Here is a 19,087-nt window from a genome sequence, read left to right on the forward strand (position 1 = left end):
GACGGATCAGGTATTTTGGAACAGTCAAAAACAAGGATCAGGCACATCAGTTTTTGCATATTCTGCGCCGGATTGTGCCTGATGCCAAAAACTGGTGTGTGAAATTAGCCTTAGGCTACTTTCACACATCCGGCTTGAGCTCTGCGGCTCAATCCGGCTGTGCAAGCTATGCAACGGATGCGGTGAAAACACCGCATCCTTTGCATAAGTTTTTCCCTTGCGGCCAGTCCGTTTTTTGCCGCTTGCGGCATGCTACTGAGCATGCGCAGTGGCAAAAACCGCATGCGGCGGCCGGATGCGGTTATTGCCGCATCGCGCCGCATCCGGCCGCCATAGGCATGCATTGAAAAATGCGCCGCATCGGCCGAATGCGGCGCGATGCGGTTTTTTTTGCCGCACGAAAAAATGTGCCAGGCAAAGTTCCATCCGGCCGCCGCATCGGCTAAATCTGCCGCATGCGGCAAAAACCGGACGGAACGCAAGGCCATGCGGCACAATGCGGCACTAATTAAAGTCTATGCAGGAAAATCGCAACCGGCAGCAAAAAAAACCGGTTGCGATTTTCCTGCAAAGTGCCGGATTGTGCCGCATAGCAAAAACCGGCGGTGTGAAAGCAGCCTTACAGACCACCTCTGCAGTGGCAAATTTCATAGACAATGCTATTTGCAAAAAGCTTGTAGGCAGAAATAACGAAAAAGACAAGGACCACCCAGGATCTCATATTAAAGAAATGGGCAACAACTCCCAAGTTTCTAAAGCTTGTAAGCGCAGCTCTAAAAGCTGGCCGACTCGCAGGGCCCATCCTCCTCCGAGCTGGCTGTATTCAGCATCGGAGAACGCACAGGTCGGGACAGGGTTGCTGGTCTGAACTGTCAATCATCAGGAGTGCACACTGTCTCAGCCAATGGGGAGCGCTGCGCTCCTGCAGATATAGATTCTATAACAGACCCTTTTTACAGATCTTGCAGGCTCGTACCGTAATCGAGGTTCTGGCGGAGCTCGGCCACGCTGATGGCGCTCTGGGTTCTATATAATGATGTGGATTCCAAGCCTGGAAGAGAAAGCGGGATGAGGACACTATGGAAACTTTCACTTGGTGTACTATAACAGCGGAGATATCGGCAGCAGGATAGTGGACCGCTTCTGTCGCCTGCATTTAAAGCAGTGATGAGCAAATTGCTCAGTGTACGTAATGAGCATTTTGATGCTTGGTACTTGTACCAAGTGTAATGGAAGTGAATGGGAAACTCGAACATTTTTGGAAAAACGCTGGAGGTCCCCATCAATTACACTGTATAAACAAGTACTGAGCAGCTCTATCATCACTATTCATAGTATGAAGGCTCTGCAGGCTGTGTACCTGTACGGGGATCAGACAGGTGGGATGTCTACGGGTCAGATACTTTGTCCTCTCTCCTATAGAATTGTAACATCTTTATTTTATACTTTCATATAATGAGCAACAATGTAGAGGTTTAGCACCACCCGCTTACTGAAAACTCCACTTAGGCAACAATGATACTCAAGCATTCAGAATAGGACTATGAAGTGGTGAGCTGCAAAGAGATCCATATATCAGAAAAAAATAAAAAAGAAAAGAAGTAACCGCAGTTACCATTTATGTCCAAGTGTCCTTTATGGAAGATTAATAAAATCTATTAAATCACTGGGCAACAGGACGACGGCCGTTTCGCGCGTGTCAAACTGCGCTTCAACACGTCCAAACTCTGCTTCAACAAGTCCTCAACTTGAGGACCTGTTGAAGCACAGCTTGACACGAGCGAAATGGCAGTCGTCCCGTTGCACTCCACTGCCCAGTGATTTCATTGATCTTCAATAAAGGACACTTGGACATAAGTGGTGAGTGTGGCTGCTTCTTTTCTTTTTTTCTGATGTTCTATCATACTACAGCCATACCCAGGCTTCATGAGCTTCACTTGAAGCGATCCTAGATCCACAGAACTCCCAATATTGACCTGCCAGAAAAGTGTGTGGAGTCTGGGTGCGGTGGTTATATACATATATACTCTGCCTCTCTGATGCTTTGGTTATATAAAGTGGTAACGGGCGTCAGGATAATGAATGCACCAAGTACCTTTTCGCTCTATGGTCTCGACCAGCTTGGTAAGGACTGGTGGGGCCGGCTCTGGTGGTGAGAACTGTTCGGCCAGATCAGGAAGCATAAAAGCTACAAGAGAGAAAAAAAGAAAAAAAAAGTAATTAGTTCTCAGCTACTTAGAAACCGGAGAGTTAGTTTAAACTCTGAGCAAACACTTTATATTTGACAAGTCTGAGCAAATGTTACATAAATCAGTGATGGCCACAGGAGGCGGCGTCACCTCACCTGTACAGCCCGGTTATGGCTGGCCGTATACCGGCATGAGGACGCATCAACAGAGCAGAGCGCGCATACAGCCACTGGCAGCTAGGGGGAGCCAGATACATGAGTGTAATGCATGTTCCTGAAATGCGTGGTGCGCACTGCTGCGTTTTGGGGCAAAAAAAATAAAAGCAGGATGGTTGGAAGTTTTCAACTCTTGCCTTTTTAACCAACCTGCTGAACTTACAACCCTGTGGAGGGGGATCTGTATGTTATAAAATTAGTTTTTTCCCCCCAGACACTTACATTCCAAACTGACCAGAATACAATTCCAAGGATGGGGAAAAAAAAAAAAGCTCAGCAGCTGGCAAAGACATCTGCTTTCTTATAAACGCCCATTCATTGCACGAGGGAAGCCATTTTTAAATAAGCATAAAAAAAAAAGTTCCAATTGCAAGCGAACGGCTAAATTTGCTTATTTTAGAAGAGCTCACGAGCCGGATCCAACTAAAACATAATGGGAACAGGAAAAGCTGGTACACTGGAGGCTTTTAGGTTGAGAAGGTGCATTGTAAGCAAGGCACAGCTGTGGAAACAAGGGCAGGGGTGCGAAAGTCCCGGATTACTGCTAAGTGCTGCGCCGCGGCTCCACACCATTTCCTTACAAGCAACCATTCTGGGATACACACGGGAGGAAAACCAGCTTGCATTTATCCGGTAAGGAATGTAAATACGAGGATCAGTATGGGCGCTCGCTTTTTAAACCTCCCCCCCAGTATGGTATAAAAAGATCGAAGCAAAACAAATCAAAAAATCAGGGTAAGAATCAAAACTAGCCCAAATGTAAAGATCCAAAGTCTTCCCCAATGGCCGGCTCGCTGTGCCGTGACCCGATTAGTGGCTTATGCATCCAAATGAAACAAAACCAAAGCTCCAGAAAAAAAAAGCCTTCATTACGGGAACAGACGAGAGAAGAATTAATCCTCCGCTTACAGGAATTAAAGAATAACCCCGCATAATCCCGTGCAATTTACAGGCGGGCAGCTTCCTTAATCTTGCTCTTCTTCAGACTTGCACAATCAGCGCCGGAGCAGAAGGGCAAAGTGCGGGCACACGGCTCTGCTAGATTAATGCCTGGGGAGGAGGGCAGCCGCGCAGAAACTAATCACTGCCACATGATTGATTGGAGACTCCACAGGCAGACATCTCATGAATTTCCAGGACACGACAAAACGACAAGTCTTCAGCTTTAAAGTCAGCCAAAGATAAAAATCCAGGGATTGTCCCCCATGCTTTACATACCCTGCGCTCCCAAGAGTAATGTGGACACTCATCTCATGTCAATTTTAGGATACCAACATCTAGACAGGGGTCAGCAAACTGTGGCACACTTGTCAGGGCATGCTGAGGGTTGTAGTTTTACAGCAGCTGCACTTCAGCCTGTTAGAGCAGGAATTGTTTTACAAAAGCTGGAGTGCCAGGGCATGCTGAGGGTTGTAGTTCTATGCAAGGTGGTAAGTCATACACTGTCAGGGCATGCTGGGGGTTGCAGTTTTATAGGAGGTGGTGTGCTATACGCTGTCAGGGCATGCTGGGGGTTGCAGTTTTATAGGAGGTGGTGTGCTATATGCTGCCAGGGCATGCTGGGGGTTGCAGTTTTATAGGAGGTGGTGTGCTATATGCTGCCAGGGCATGGTGGGGGTTGCAGTTTTATAGGAGGTGGTGTGCTATATGCTGCCAGGGCATGGTGGGGGTTGCAGTTTTATAGGAGGTGGTGTGCTATATGCTGCCAGGGCATGGTGGGGGTTGCAGTTTTATAGGAGGTGGTGTGCTATACGCTGTCAGGGCATGGTGGGGGTTGCAGTTTTATAGGAGGTGGTGTGCTATACGCTGTCAGGGCATGGTGGGGGTTGTAGTTTTATAGGAGGTGGTGTGCTATACGCTGTCAGGGCATGGTGGGGGTTGCAGTTTTATAGGAGGTGGTGTGCTATACGCTGTCAGGGCATGGTGGGGGTTGCAGTTTTATAGGAGGTGGTGTGCTATACGCTGTCAGGGCATGGTGGGGGTTGTAGTTTTATAGGAGGTGGTGTGCTATACGCTGTCAGGGCATGGTGGGGGTTGCAGTTTTATAGGAGGTGGTGTGCTATACGCTGTCAGGGCATGGTGGGGGTTGTAGTTTTATAGGAGGTGGTGTGCTATACGCTGTCAGGGCATGGTGGGGGTTGTAGTTTTATAGGAGGTGGTGTGCTATATGCTGCCAGGGCATGGTGGGGGTTGTAGTTTTATAGGAGGTGGTGTGCTATACGCTGTCAGGGCATGGTGGGGGTTGCAGTTTTATAGGAGGTGGTGTGCTATACGCTGTCAGGGCATGGTGGGGGTTGCAGTTTTATAGGAGGTGGTGTGCTATACGCTGTCAGGGCATGGTGGGGGTTGTAGTTTTATAGGAGGTGGTGTGCTATACGCTGTCAGGGCATGGTGGGAGTTGTAGTTTTATAGGAGGTGGTGTGCTATACGCTGTCAGGGCATGGTGGGGGTTGTAGTTTTATAGGAGGTGGTGTGCTATACGCTGTCAGGGCATGGTGGGGGTTGCAGTTTTATAGGAGGTGGTGTGCCATATGCTGTCAGTGCATGCTGGGTGTTTGAGTTCTACAAAAGGTGGTGTGCCAAATGCAGTCAGGCCATGCTAAGACTTTTAGTTTCATAGGAGGTGGCATGTTATATGCGGTCACACATGCTGAGGGTTTTACTTTCATAAAAGGTGATGTGCCCCATGCAGTCAGGGCATGCTGGGGGTTGTAGTTTTTATAGGAGGTGGTGTGCTATATGCTGCCAGTGCATGCTGGGGGTTGTAGTTCTAGAAGTGTGCCATATGCTGTAAGGGCATGCTAGGGGTTATAGTTTTTATAGAAGGTGGTGTGCCATGTGGAGTCAGAGCATGCTAGGGGTTGTAGTTTTATAGAAGGTGGTGTGCCATGTGGAGTCAGGGCATGCTAGGGGTTGTAGTTTTATAGAAGGTGGTGTGCCATATTGGTCAGAGCATGCTGGGGGTTGTAGTTTTATAAGAGGTGGTGTGCCATGTGGAGTCAGGGCATGCTGGGCTTTATAGTTTTCCTACAGTTGTAGGGTGTCAGGACATGCTGAGGAGGGCACAGGCTGCTGACAGTGATTTAGGAAAACTATTAGTCTCCTGGGCCTTAAATGGCTGCTACCAGGGAATAATAGATATTTTACAGACAACATACACATTATATGCCACAAGGTGGAGGACGATTCAAGAACTCATGAGCAAAAAGCATCAAACGATAAAAGTAGCAGCTGAATCCGCAGACTTGTGGCGGCCCTCGCCCCCCGCACAGAGCACAGCAGCTCCGTGATTATGGGGCACGAGATCTGAACAGGAGGCGTTATAATAACTCCCTTCACCTCCTGTCCGGAGCTGAATAATGCAAATGTTGGCCTGTGCAGCGGTGAATGGCCCCTTTTTATTTTAGGAAGAGAGACAGGAAATTGTAATCGCAGAATAGTGAAGGGGGAAGTCAAGAGCTGGACGCGGAGTGGAAAAAAGGAGGGGACATTAAAATGCAGAAGCCGGCGGCATGAATAATCCGTTCAGAGCAGAAGCCGGAATGGGCCGGTAGCACGCGCTGCCCACCGCTCACCAGTGAGTAAAGCAAACAGCAGAAGAGAAGACCCCATTACCAGGAGCGCGGCGTGTTCTGTACCTGCCACCAGAATCCTCGCTTGCTTGCAGCTGTTCTGAAACACGGCCTGCCGCTTCGGAGCGCTGAATCCCCCTTTCAGAAATTTGGCAACCTTGTTGATCCCTTTGCTACAGTCCTCAATCAGCTTCTCGCTGAGGGCAATCATTTTTCCCCCTAGGTCAGCGTCCGAGCACCATCAGAAGCTCCTCATGGACGAGTGTGAGCGGTGGGCTCTGCGGCAGGTAGTACAAGAAGCCTGGCAGTGACATGTCACCCACGCAGCATTTTCCACTAAGTCTATTTTTACTTGCATGGAGCGGCAGCAAATCAGTTGGCTTCATAGATCAAGATGCCCTCCAATCCCCTGGCTCTTGTGTCTTGGTAACAGAGACAGGTCTGAACAGAGCCGACAGCATACCTTACATTGGAGGCCGTGCCAACATAGCTGCACAGCGCAAGATGAAACCGGCTCGCAGCTGCACCTTTTGGAGAGGTCCTCAGCAAAAAGATATATTATAAAGCCAATACCTGGCACAGGCCAGTGGAAACTTATAGCGTCTATATTTGTTCCAGACACACATACCGGACTCCAATCTTTTCTTCTGTCTGCTAGATGAAGAGAGGGTTTAAGAGAATAGGGGCTTGTGTGCAGCGAGCCATATGTAGGGCTAGGGGAAAACGTCTGAGAAGAACGTCCTCAGAGTTGGACTTAATTTTTCCAAAGCCCTACACCCAAAAACGTCTTAAAAGGGAACCTGTCAGCTGCAATATGCACCTAGAACCACGAGCAGTTCTGTGTGTATACTGCAAATCCCTGCATCTAGTGGCATAAAGAGATCTTTAGAAAAAGTATTTCTAAAGATCCTTTATGATATGCTAATGAGCACAAGGAATAGACACAAAGGCGTGCTAACATGCTATTCACGCGCATTCTGTGTACACTGTCACCGCTGATCACAAGTCCCAACACTCATTCTGCAATAAGAAGGCAGAAGGAGAGCCGGAATGAACGTCCCTGCGACTAGTCCCTGACCTCATTAGCATATCATAAAGGATCTTTAGCAATACTTTTTCTAAAGACCTCTCTCTATGCTACTAGATACAGAGACGGTTAAGCAGGGATTAGCAATATGCACCCAGAACTGCTCATGGTTGAGTGTATATTGCACCTGACAAGTTCCCTTTAAACGCTTGGGGGGGGGGGGGGGGTCTGTGCGCACTGGGAAATTTGTGTTTAAGAAAAATCCGCACCCTCGGCAAAAAACGCAGCAAAAACGCACCTGAAATCCGCAAGTGGTTTTACTGTGGTTTTGTCGCGGGTTGGTCCCTATGGTTTTTAACCATTATCTATGGCAAAAACGCAGGTACCTGCGGAAGAGAAATGAATTGCTACTTTTTGCTGCAGAAATTCTTTGTTGTATGAACAACTATGTTGATTTCTCATTGAAATTAGGAAAAGTTTTCAAAAAGTTTATTCAAAGCCATTTTTCTAACAGATACACTGCAAAAGGGGAAAAAAACCCAAACAAAAAACACCCCAGTGTGAACATAGCTCTTAAACTTGTTTCCAAATAGTAGCCTTTTTTTGCGGTCATAACATATACTGCACTGGAACAGAGCTTGCAGTCATTGCATCAGTCCAGGTAGAGTTTCCAATCTCGTTCCCCAATTTAGATTTCGGAGGATGAGAGAATTCCTGAAAGACGAACTCCTTGCGGATGACGCTCGAATTTCACATGGTTTGGTTTACCGGCACTTTTGCGGTAAGGAGCTAATGTGTCCCACAATGCTCTCCAAGGAAAATAATTTACATGATGGAAAATATATGTCTCCGTACATTCACCCTCGAAGTCTTTCACATTTCTATATCTGAGGTTGCTGAAGCCTTACTTAACAGATGACAACCAACATTCTACAAAGCGTACAAGAAAGTAGAAACTCAGACTCATGCGATCACGCTAACAAGTCATGCTCATTCCGGCACAGCCCGGTACGAAGCTCGCGGCACATTATGGCCGCTCACAAAGTCCGACAACCACTGCTTTCCCAATTAGCGAAGGGGTTTTAAAGAGCAATCGCAGGTGAACGGTCTTTGAGGTGTTGTACATCATGTCCCGACAGTTCAAGCCTCAGTAAACGTGTGAATTATGACCTGTCAGCCGCGTTTTATCTGCTATAGAATATACTTCTTAGAAATAGGAGCTATAAATAAGAGAACAGATGGCTTTTGTTGGCTCCAGTCAAAGCAGAGACACTTTCTGGAAGGAAGCCCCAAGGAATTAAAGTTGGATTGAGTTCTGCTGCCCCCTACATGTCTGTTCTGCATTACCAAGCCTGGGGCTTTGCCAATTAAATACTATTCAATATAAAGGGGAGAGAAAAAAAAAAAGCAAAAAAGTCTGCACGTTCTTTTCCTATGCAAGTTCATTGCACGATTTGTCTAGCCGTGGCTTCCTACACTTGAAGACCCTTTAGTTAGCCCTTACATTAGGTCACTTTAGTTTGTAGTATTTTCATTTATCAGCAAAAAAGCAACATAAGGCTCCGCAGAAGAAGTTTCCCACTGTGAAGCGCTGGTGAAGGACATCATGACCGTATGGAGTGTGCGATAATGTCAGCTGCGCAGCAAGATAAGAGACCAGCGAGCCACCAGAGCATGGGAACCTGAATGGCGGACATTGACAGCGAATGCAAAATCTGATATTAACAATTGGTAGATTATGCTTTCCACATTGTCAGATCGTCTACTAAGGATAAAGAAAGTCGTGTATACTGGTCGTGCCAAAGGAAAGCTGCGAGACAACTTCTGCCAAGAAGACAGGGAAAAACGTAATGCTGGTGGCACACGCCGTGGTATACATCTAAGACCGCGTTCAGATGTGAGCGATTCTTCTCATAAGCAAAAACCCCCCGAAAACTTGGTCTCAGTTTGATCAGTGTTTATTGGCCATGCATCAGTTTGGTCTGAGAGTCGGAGATTAATCAATTCTTCTAGAATGAATAAATGAAGTGATGGAGGTTTCTCAAGCTTCTCCTATCAGTCTGAAGACTAGAAAGCATATGGATGGAGAGTTTGATTCGACACTCAGATCTTCTCGGAGACATGTCTGATTTTGATCGGATACAAATTTCGCAATATAATAATCTTTGAATAAAAGGGAATCTGTCACCAGGTTGTTATCACCTAATCTGAGCAGCATAATGTAGACACAGAGACCCCGATTCCACCGATGTGTCACTTACTGGGCTGATTAGTGTAGCTTTGATGAAATCACTGATTAATCAGCAGTAGATCATCATTACAGGACTACTTGGAGTGTTGCCAGGTAGTCCAGAATATTAATGCGCTCTGAATAACTGCTAAATCTAAGCAGAGAAAAACATTGATTTTAATCAAAATGATAGCAAACACCCCAGTAAGTGACACATTGCTGAAATCAGGGTCTCTGTCTCTACCTGATGCTGCTCTCAGATAAAAGGAGCAAAAAAACCTGGTGACAGATTCCCTTTAAATCCACAAATGTTAGTGTCCTCATATAACACAAATGAGGACTAAAAAGCTTGAAGCTGCTGTATACAAGACTGTGTTCACAAATCGATGCTTTATTTCAGATTGTATTAAAATGCCGGACAAAAGAGGACAGCGAGGTAACATTCTGTCCGAGGATATGGTGGACACTTGGAGGGTCCAATGTAATGAAATCGGTCCAGAAGCAGATGTTAAAGACACCTACATGCCTCATACACTTCAGAGGACACAGCTATGTCCGCTGAATCTTGCAGGACTGTCGGATGGGTATTGGGGCCTGCCAAAACTCAGCACATTATGTTGGGGAGGGGGATAAGGGTGGAAAGAGTCATGCAGTTAGAAATTCAATGTCCGATTCTTGGTGTCAAATGCACCCGGCGGCTTCTTTTTTCACTTCGAAAACACACAAAAACTTTGGTCAAGCCAAGGTCTCCATAGGAAGACGTTCGAGAGACAGCCGTGAGCTGTAGGAGAAGGCCACGTGCACACTGAGTGTTTGGTGAGATTTTTACCTCAGTATTTGTGCCTGTGTATTATACTTTTCCTCTGATTGTCCCACTCTTGGTTTTGGCTACAAATACTGAGGTAAAAAAAACTCATCGAATGCTCAGCGTGTGCACGTGGCCTAAATGGTAATGAATATATAGTCATTTATTGGTGTAAGCCCCTTATTTTGGGCTGTATGATGATGTGGTGACGGACTACTGGTCTTTGGGTCTTCTGCTTGTGTATACCACACAAATACCCCAGTGACCAGTGAATTCACCGAGGACCCATTACCAGCCTTCCAGATAGTCTCCAGCACGGAGCCCTGCTGCCGCCATATACACGGAGAGGGAATATACTGGCTCTATAGCCGCTCCATCCGTGCCTGCTAATGTTCTGAGGAGCTGCCTACAGGTGATGACAGCAGCTCTGTTCCCTGACATGCCACCGCTGCAGCACAGTGCTGTATCCATGAGCAGGGATAAGAGAAGGTGACCCGAGCGCCGGCAGAAAGCGAAGCCCAATATATCTGGCGTGATGACAAACACTGACGGGTCAGCTCAGGCCCTACATGCAAAGTATTTTTATTTTCTGCGTCACATTATGTATTCACAATGTTTTTCCATAGTGATCCGACTATATTACAATTATGTACTTTTTTAGGACGCTCTGGTTTTCTGTATTTTTTTGTCTCATAAAATTACCTGTACAATAGGAAACCATTGGGCATAAACACGAAAATTGCCCCTACAGCCCCCAAACCAATAGGCACGAATAATGGGCGGCACGGTGGCTCAGTGGTTAGCAGTGCTGGGGTTCAAATCCCACCAAGGACAATATCTGCAAGGAGTTTGTATGTTCTTCCTGTGTTTGCGTTGGTTTCCTCCCACACTCCAAAAGATATACAGATAGGGAATTTAGATTGTGAGCCCCAATGGGAACAGTGAACAGAGTTGAGAACACAAGGTTAGGCTATGTGCGCACGTAGCGTTTGTCCCTGCAGAAATTTCTGCAGCGATTTGAACAGCACACGTGCGCTTCAAATCGCTGCAAAAAGAGTCCGTAATGAAAAAAAAAAAAAAAAAAAAAAAAAGATTTCATGCGCTCTGAGTGCAGCCCCCTCCCATAGACAGGGCGGGGGATGCATGCAGAGCGCAGGAAAGAAGTGACATGTCACGTCTTAGAGCGCACGCTTCAGGCAGCAGCCGAAGCACTGCGCTCTAATACGCCACGTGCGCACGTCTCCTGCATAATCTTCATAGTTTATGCTGGGGACGCAGGACGCATGCAGTTACGCTGCGGTGCAGATCGCAGCATAACTGCATGCAAATACGCAACGTGCGCACAGCCTTATAGGGGCCTATGGATATCTGCAGTCTTTCTGCGGAGTTATACATGATTGTCCTATACCAGTCAATACGCTTTGCATTATTTGTTGCAAATCCCCTTGTGCAAACCTGCCTGGCAATCAGCTCATCAGAATGCAACTTTTACATGGGCCTGACCGTTAGCATTGGTCATTAGCATCTCATGTGCACATGGATGTGCAGCCAACGATGACAGGATGGGTAGCGCGCCATCTTGTTGTACAGAGACCCCTGACTATGATACAGTCCTTGAGCAGCAGCAGTAGACCTCCTATAATGCCAATTGGCGCAGGCAGTAGAAGGTGCCCAAGTCTCGCTCTGGTATCAGGAGACGCATCAATGAGACTGAGATCAGAGAACGGCCTGAGGCAGAGAAAGATGTCGCTTTTCAATGTCAAACACAGAACAAACCGCCATGTGATATCTTTGTCCGTACGAGATAAGGATGACAAGATACCGTGTATCTGCTGCGCACAGCCGCCTGCTGCCACGGGGAACAATACACGTGGTTCCCAGTTCTGTCAGATCCACAAATGAGTGGGCAGGAGGGGGGCTGGGGCGCATCTACACATCACTCTCAGCTATGCTAAGTATTGGACTCCAAACTTACACCGAAAGGAGGGGAAATCATTGTGGCCCATTAAGAGGCGGCCAGCAACCTTAATGGGGGCTGCCTTGTTTTCCAGCATCAGTGGATCTGGAAATAAACCCAGAACATATTTTACTACTGAGGCACCATCATCTCAATCCAGAAAAACAAATAGAAACCACATTGGACTCGCGCTTCTTTTTCTCCCCTCCGGCATTTTGCGGGACCCCCACACCACACCCTGGGTAACAGGCAGTGCCCCAGTCTGTGTAGGGAGAAGCGGTCAATTCTCTCCGGCATTCTGTAATCTCGCCAATAGACGCGCTTTGCTTTTTTCCCCTTCTTTTAAAAGTAATGAAAAAAGAAAAAGCTACTTGCCAACTAAAACAGCAGTCTCCTCAGGCGATCAAATAATGAAAGGCACATGTACTCGCTTGCACGAATCTGACAGATGAGAACGTCTTAAACTCAGCTAAACTATTGCACAATCCTGGCTGTGGGGGGAGGAGATGTGGAACGCAGCCTCGCCATCCTCCATACTAAAAGTAGCACCGAGAAGAGGGGCAGAGAGGAAAGAAAGCGCTCCCCGTGCTGGCATACCAGGCTGTCCTCTTGCCTCCGTGCTGACTGATTTGCTAAATCCGTTCCATGGAGGTTAATCCATAGGCTTTGCATGTATGAGGGACAGTTGCTAAACTGGATACGAGCCGTATACGCCCTCTTGCGTTCCGATATCGCCATCTACATGAACCCGCCGTTGGATTTCTAGTTCCAGAAGCAATGTAACCTGGTTTTACTGGTTGAGCCCCATAACATAACCTAAAAACCGGCTAATGCGGAATAAAACGGCAATAATGTAAAATGAGTAAGACGTAATGGGCCTCATTTATCAAACCTGTCTAACCGAAGGGCTGGCGTAGCTGCAAAATGATTAGTTGCAGCGAGCAACACGGCCAGATATTTTATTAGACGGTTTTGATGAATGAGGTCCGATGTGTTAAGTCTTGATGTATTGAAGGAGTTGTCCACATGCCCTATTAGGCACAGCGCCGATCATACCCATTAGTGGTTTTGCATACATCTAGCTCTTCCAACTCGCTGATAAACCTGCAAGCGCAGCGCAAGCATGCTGAAATCAACATACTCAATGGAAAGGGCCACCTTCAGGTATGAGGAATTTCAATGCACTTTTTGGGGGCTTTTACAGGCTTGGTTACAGACTGAGCTATCAGAGGAATCCATGTAACTCATTGGTCTTTTTCGGAGCTGTGCGATCTATGGCGACATCACTCACGTGATTTGTGGTCACAGGTAAAGGACTCCAGCTGTGGCTGCAGCTAATCTGAGTGATGTCACCGCTGATCACGCATCACTTCAGTCTCTGTCTGAACCTCAAAGCGGGCAGTCATACTTCATGGCGCTCGCTGTGAGCTTCAGATGTTGCAGTGCTGGAAGCGTCGTCGGACCTCATGTGGATTATGTCGGACCTGCAGGGATGCTTCGGGGGTTAATAAACCAGTGAAAGGGTGCTTTTTTTTGTCTTATTCCAAATAAAGGATTTTTTCGGTGTTTGTGTTTATTTATCTTCACTTACAGATTAGTGATGGGGTCACAGACACCTTGTTACTAATCTAGGGCTTAGTGGCAGCTGTGGGCCGCCATTAACTCCTTATGACTCCGATTGCCAGCACACCAGGGCAATCGGGAAGAGGCGGGTAAAGTGCCAGTGCCAATGGATGCGGCAATTCCGGGCAGCTGCAGGCTGATATTTGTAGACTGGGGGGCGCCCAATAACCATGGGTATCCCAGCCTGAGAATACCATTGCACAGCGGTCGGGCCTTATCTGTCCTGGGTATCAATATAGGGGAATCCTACGTCAATTTTTTTATTATTATTTTACTGTATGATATAGACCTGCCTACCAATGTCTGATTAAAGGAGTCAGACACGCAGTCACTCTGCATGGGGGCTCGTCTGACTGTAACCAATCACAAATGACGGTGGGCGGGGGAAGCAGTGCATATTCAATGAACGTAATTAGCGGCCTGGAAAGTGACGGCTGCGAGAGCAATGTGACAGTCACCCCGGTGAATTTGAAAGTATGAAGCGCTTGCTCCGGGATTCTGGTCCCCATAAACTTTATATGGGGACCGGCGTCTGGCCAGATAACAGGGCTTAATCCCCCGCTGACCCCGAGTCAGGATTGATCTGCCAGTCCTCCGAAACGCAGGGACAAAAAGCAAAAAAGAATTGACATGCTGCATCTTCAAAAACGCAGCCAAAAAAAAAAAAGATGCACTGAAATCCCAGAGACTTTGCTGGGGGAAGGAAACGCATGCATTTGGGTGCATCTTTTGCGACCACAAACTTCACTAAAGAACGCACTAAAAATGCAGTAAAAGATGCAGTCAGTGTGCGGATGAGGCCTTAGGAGATACATTTTTCGATCTGGACAACCCTGGTGTGAAGGTCAGGCCGCTCACCACCAAAAATACAACACATCTGAGAAACTACAGAAACCACGTCCTGTAACAAAACAACGAGCACAACAGTAAGGCGGCTTTCACACTACGTTTTTTTTAAACATATGTCATGAACGTTTTTTAACGCAAAAAACGGATCCAGTGCAAATGCGTTTTCATTTCAATGCATTTGCAATGGACTCGGGTCAACATGCGTTCACCTGCGTTTGCGTGCGTTATAGTGAGGATCCAGCGACTTGCAGTTTTTTTAACTTTTCAAAAACGCTACTTGTAGAGTTTTTGAGCTGCGTCCAAATACTGTTTTTCACTGGATCCTGACTAAACAGCATGCAAACGTATGTGAACGCTGGCATGCTGATAAGACAGGATCCTGCTTTCTATACTGAGCATGCCCAGAAACCAGCCTGGCGTGATGAGTCTCTCTCCCCCCGCCTGAGAGCGGCGGACGCTTGTAACCAAGGTAAATATCGGGTAACCAAATAAAGCGCTTCGCTTAGTTACCCGATGTTTACCTTGGTTACGTGTACAGGGAGCCCGGCTCCTAGCAGCTACGGACGCTCGTAACCAAGGTAAATATCGGGTATCCAAGCAAAGCACTTTGCTTAGTTATCCAATGTTTACCTTGGTTCCCAGCGTCCGCAGCTGTCAGATGCCGGCTCCCAGTCTATCACGTTCAGTGACAGGATCCTGCAAAAATAACATGCGTTTGCATGCGTTCTTCTTTGTAAAAACAGGATCCACTTTTACAGCAAAAAAAAAAACAAAAAAAAAAAAACGTTCGTGACGCATGTTAAAAAAACGTAGTGTGAAAACAGCCTAAGAAGGGGTCTGGAGATCAAGCGGCACAAGCCCGTTACTACCGAATGAAGGGACGCTGGCAGAGAACAGGATATTACCCGGTTCTCATGTACAAGAAGAGTCCATACATGCCTCAGGTCTTCTCTCCGGGATCTCGGACGTCATCGTGTACAGCGCTTTGATGTTCAGAAAATAGTTGGTTTCCCATGGAAAGTTAAATGGAAGGATGAAGACTGGTTGTAGGAAATTAAAGGGAGGGCCGTGATCTTCCTAATATGAGAAAGAGGAAAATTGTTGTTTAAAGTAAAACGATAAAAATGTAAAATAGAGGGGAAATCCTCAATCCAAATGGGAAAATTGAGTCAGCAAAAAAAAGGGCCCCCTGGAAGAAAACAGAGTGGGTGCGGAGATCTACTTTAGATAGGAAAATAGTGATAGACATGGACCGAAGACAGCAGCAGAGATGGCAACAGATGCCTAATCTGAAGTGTTCAAATTGTCTCTCCAGTAAAGGAGACAAACTCTAGCACAGCGCCACCTATTGGAAGTAGCGATCCTAAAAGTCACAAGTGGATTTTTGACAATCCTTTGCAATATGACTCAGGATATATAAGCCAGATCAGAATCCCAATTTGCAGACACGGTGTTTCGGGGTGCTTGCCCCTCGTCAGTGCAAAGTATGGGGGTGTCTGATCTGGCTCATGAGAAAGCTATGTGGGGACCACGGGGGAACACTATTCTCCTTAAGGAGACTTTGCAAGCCAGTCTGGCTGCCAGGTAAGGGGACTTATAGCTGCAATGCCCCTAAAATTCCACGGGGGAACACTATTCTCCTTAAGGAGACTTTGCAAGCCAGTCTGGCTGCCAGGTAAGGGGACTTATAGCTGCAATGCCCCTCTGGGAAATATTCAAATTGTCTCTCCAGTAAAGGAGACAAACTCTAGCACAGCGCCACCTATTGGAAGTAGCGATCCTAAAAGTCACAAGTGGATTTTTGACAATCCTTTGCAATATGACTCAGGATATATAAGCCAGATCAGAATCCCAATTTGCAGACACGGTGTTTCGGGGTGCTTGCCCCTCGTCAGTGCAAAGTATGGGGGTGTCTGATCTGGCTCATGAGAAAGCTATGTGGGGACCACGGGGGAACACTATTCTCCTTAAGGAGACTTTGCAAGCCAGTCTGGCTGCCAGGTAAGGGGACTTATAGCTGCAATGCCCCTAAAATTCCACGGGGGAACACTATTCTCCTTAAGGAGACTTTGCAAGCCAGTCTGGCTGCCAGGTAAGGGGACTTATAGCTGCAATGCCCCTCTGGGAAATATTCAAATTGTCTCTCCAGTAAAGGAGACAAACTCTAGCACAGCGCCACCTATTGGAAGTAGCGATCCTAAAAGTCACAAGTGGATTTTTGACAATCCTTTGCAATATGACTCAGGATATATAAGCCAGATCAGAATCCCAATTTGCAGACACGGTGTTTCGGGGTGCTTGCCCCTCGTCAGTGCAAAGTATGGGGGTGTCTGATCTGGCTCATGAGAAAGCTATGTGGGGACCACGGGGGAACACTATTCTCCTTAAGGAGACTTTGCAAGCCAGTCTGGCTGCCAGGTAAGGGGACTTATAGCTGCAATGCCCCTAAAATTCCACGGGGGAACACTATTCTCCTTAAGGAGACTTTGCAAGCCAGTCTGGCTGCCAGGTAAGGGGACTTATAGCTGCAATGCCCCTCTGGGAAATATTCAAATTGTCTCTCCAGTAAAGGAGACAAACTCTAGCACAGCGCCACCTATTGGAAGTAGCGATCCTAAAAGTCACAAGTGGATTTTTGACAATCCTTTGCAATATGACTCAGGATATATAAGCCAGATCAGAATCCCAATTTGCAGACACGGTGTTTCGGGGTGCTTGCCCCTCGTCAGTGCAAAGTATGGGGGTGTCTGATCTGGCTCATGAGAAAGCTATGTGGGGACCACGGGGGAACACTATTCTCCTTAAGGAGACTTTGCAAGCCAGTCTGGCTGCCAGGTAAGGGGACTTATAGCTGCAATGCCCCTAAAATTCCACGGGGGAACACTATTCTCCTTAAGGAGACTTTGCAAGCCAGTCTGGCTGCCAGGTAAGGGGACTTATAGCTGCAATGCCCCTCTGGGAAATATTCAAATTGTCTCTCCAGTAAAGGAGACAAACTCTAGCACAGCGCCACCTATTGGAAGTAGCGATCCTAAAAGTCACAAGTGGATTTTTGACAATCCTTTGCAATATGACTCAGGATATATAAGCCAGATCAGAATCCCAATTTGCAGACATGGTGTTTCGGGGTGCTTGCCCCTCGTCAGTGCAAAGTATGGGGGTGTCTGATCTGGCTCATGAGAAAGCTATGTGGGGACCACGGGGGAACACTATTCTCCTTAAGGAGACTTTGCAAGCCAGTCTGGCTGCCAGGTAAGGGGACTTATAGCTGCAATGCCCCTAAAATTCCACGGGGGAACACTATTCTCCTTAAGGAGACTTTGCAAGCCAGTCTGGCTGCCAGGTAAGGGGACTTATAGCTGCAATGCCCCTCTGGGAAATATTCAAATTGTCTCTCCAGTAAAGGAGACAAACTCTAGCACAGCGCCACCTATTGGAAGTAGCGATCCTAAAAGTCACAAGTGGATTTTTGACAATCCTTTGCAATATGACTCAGGATATATAAGCCAGATCAGAATCCCAATTTGCAGACACGGTGTTTCGGGGTGCTTGCCCCTCGTCAGTGCAAAGTATGGGGGTGTCTGATCTGGCTCATGAGAAAGCTATGTGGGGACCACGGGGGAACACTATTCTCCTTAAGGAGACTTTGCAAGCCAGTCTGGCTGCCAGGTAAGGGGACTTATAGCTGCAATGCCCCTAAAATTCCACGGGGGAACACTATTCTCCTTAAGGAGACTTTGCAAGCCAGTCTGGCTGCCAGGTAAGGGGACTTATAGCTGCAATGCCCCTCTGGGAAATATTCAAATTGTCTCTCCAGTAAAGGAGACAAACTCTAGCACAGCGCCACCTATTGGAAGTAGCGATCCTAAAAGTCACAAGTGGATTTTTGACAATCCTTTGCAATATGACTCAGGATATATAAGCCAGATCAGAATCCCAATTTGCAGACACGGTGTTTCGGGGTGCTTGCCCCTCGTCAGTGCAAAGTATGGGGGTGTCTGATCTGGCTCATGAGAAAGCTATGTGGGGACCACGGGGGAACACTATTCTCCTTAAGGAGACTTTGCAAGCCAGTCTGGCTGCCAGGTAAGGGGACTTATAGCTGCAATGCCCCTAAAATTCCACGGGGGAACACTATTCTCCTTAAGGAGACTTTGCAAGCCAGTCTGGCTGCCAGGTAAGGGGACTTATAGCTGCAATGCCCCTCTGGGAAATATTCAAATTGTCTCTCCAGTAAAGGAGACAAACTCTAGCACAGCGCCACCTATTGGAAGTAGCGATCCTAAAAGTCACAAGTGGATTTTTGACAATCCTTTGCAATATGACTCAGGATATATAAGCCAGATCAGAATCCCAATTTGCAGACACGGTGTTTCGGGGTGCTTGCCCCTCGTCAGTGCAAAGTATGGGGGTGTCTGATCTGGCTCATGAGAAAGCTATGTGGGGACCACGGGGGAACACTATTCTCCTTAAGGAGACTTTGCAAGCCAGTCTGGCTGCCAGGTAAGGGGACTTATAGCTGCAATGCCCCTAAAATTCCACGGGGGAACACTATTCTCCTTAAGGAGACTTTGCAAGCCAGTCTGGCTGCCAGGTAAGGGGACTTATAGCTGCAATGCC

General features: G+C 47.2%; 1 protein-coding gene across 3 annotated transcripts in view; it reads right to left on the reverse strand.

The window, feature by feature from the left end:
• PIK3R1 (phosphoinositide-3-kinase regulatory subunit 1) overlaps positions 1–19,087 on the reverse strand; it is a 68,571-nt gene that overhangs the window by 19,860 nt on the left and 29,624 nt on the right. For 2 of the 3 annotated variants that reach the window (XM_075325899.1, XM_075325889.1), the window contains exons 2-3: positions 2,096–2,188; positions 977–1,051 (exon numbers count right to left, since the gene is read on the reverse strand). In XM_075325899.1, coding sequence (XP_075182014.1) covers positions 977–1,051; positions 2,096–2,188 — 168 coding nt within the window. Of the gene's footprint in view, positions 1–976; positions 1,052–2,095; positions 2,189–6,042; positions 6,273–19,087 lie in introns of those variants that run through there. The other variant, XM_075325910.1, reaches the window with a different exon arrangement.

The sequence above is a fragment of the Anomaloglossus baeobatrachus genome, chromosome 1, assembly GCF_048569485.1.
Source record: "Anomaloglossus baeobatrachus isolate aAnoBae1 chromosome 1, aAnoBae1.hap1, whole genome shotgun sequence".
Classification (NCBI taxonomy): domain Eukaryota; kingdom Metazoa; phylum Chordata; class Amphibia; order Anura; family Aromobatidae; genus Anomaloglossus; species Anomaloglossus baeobatrachus.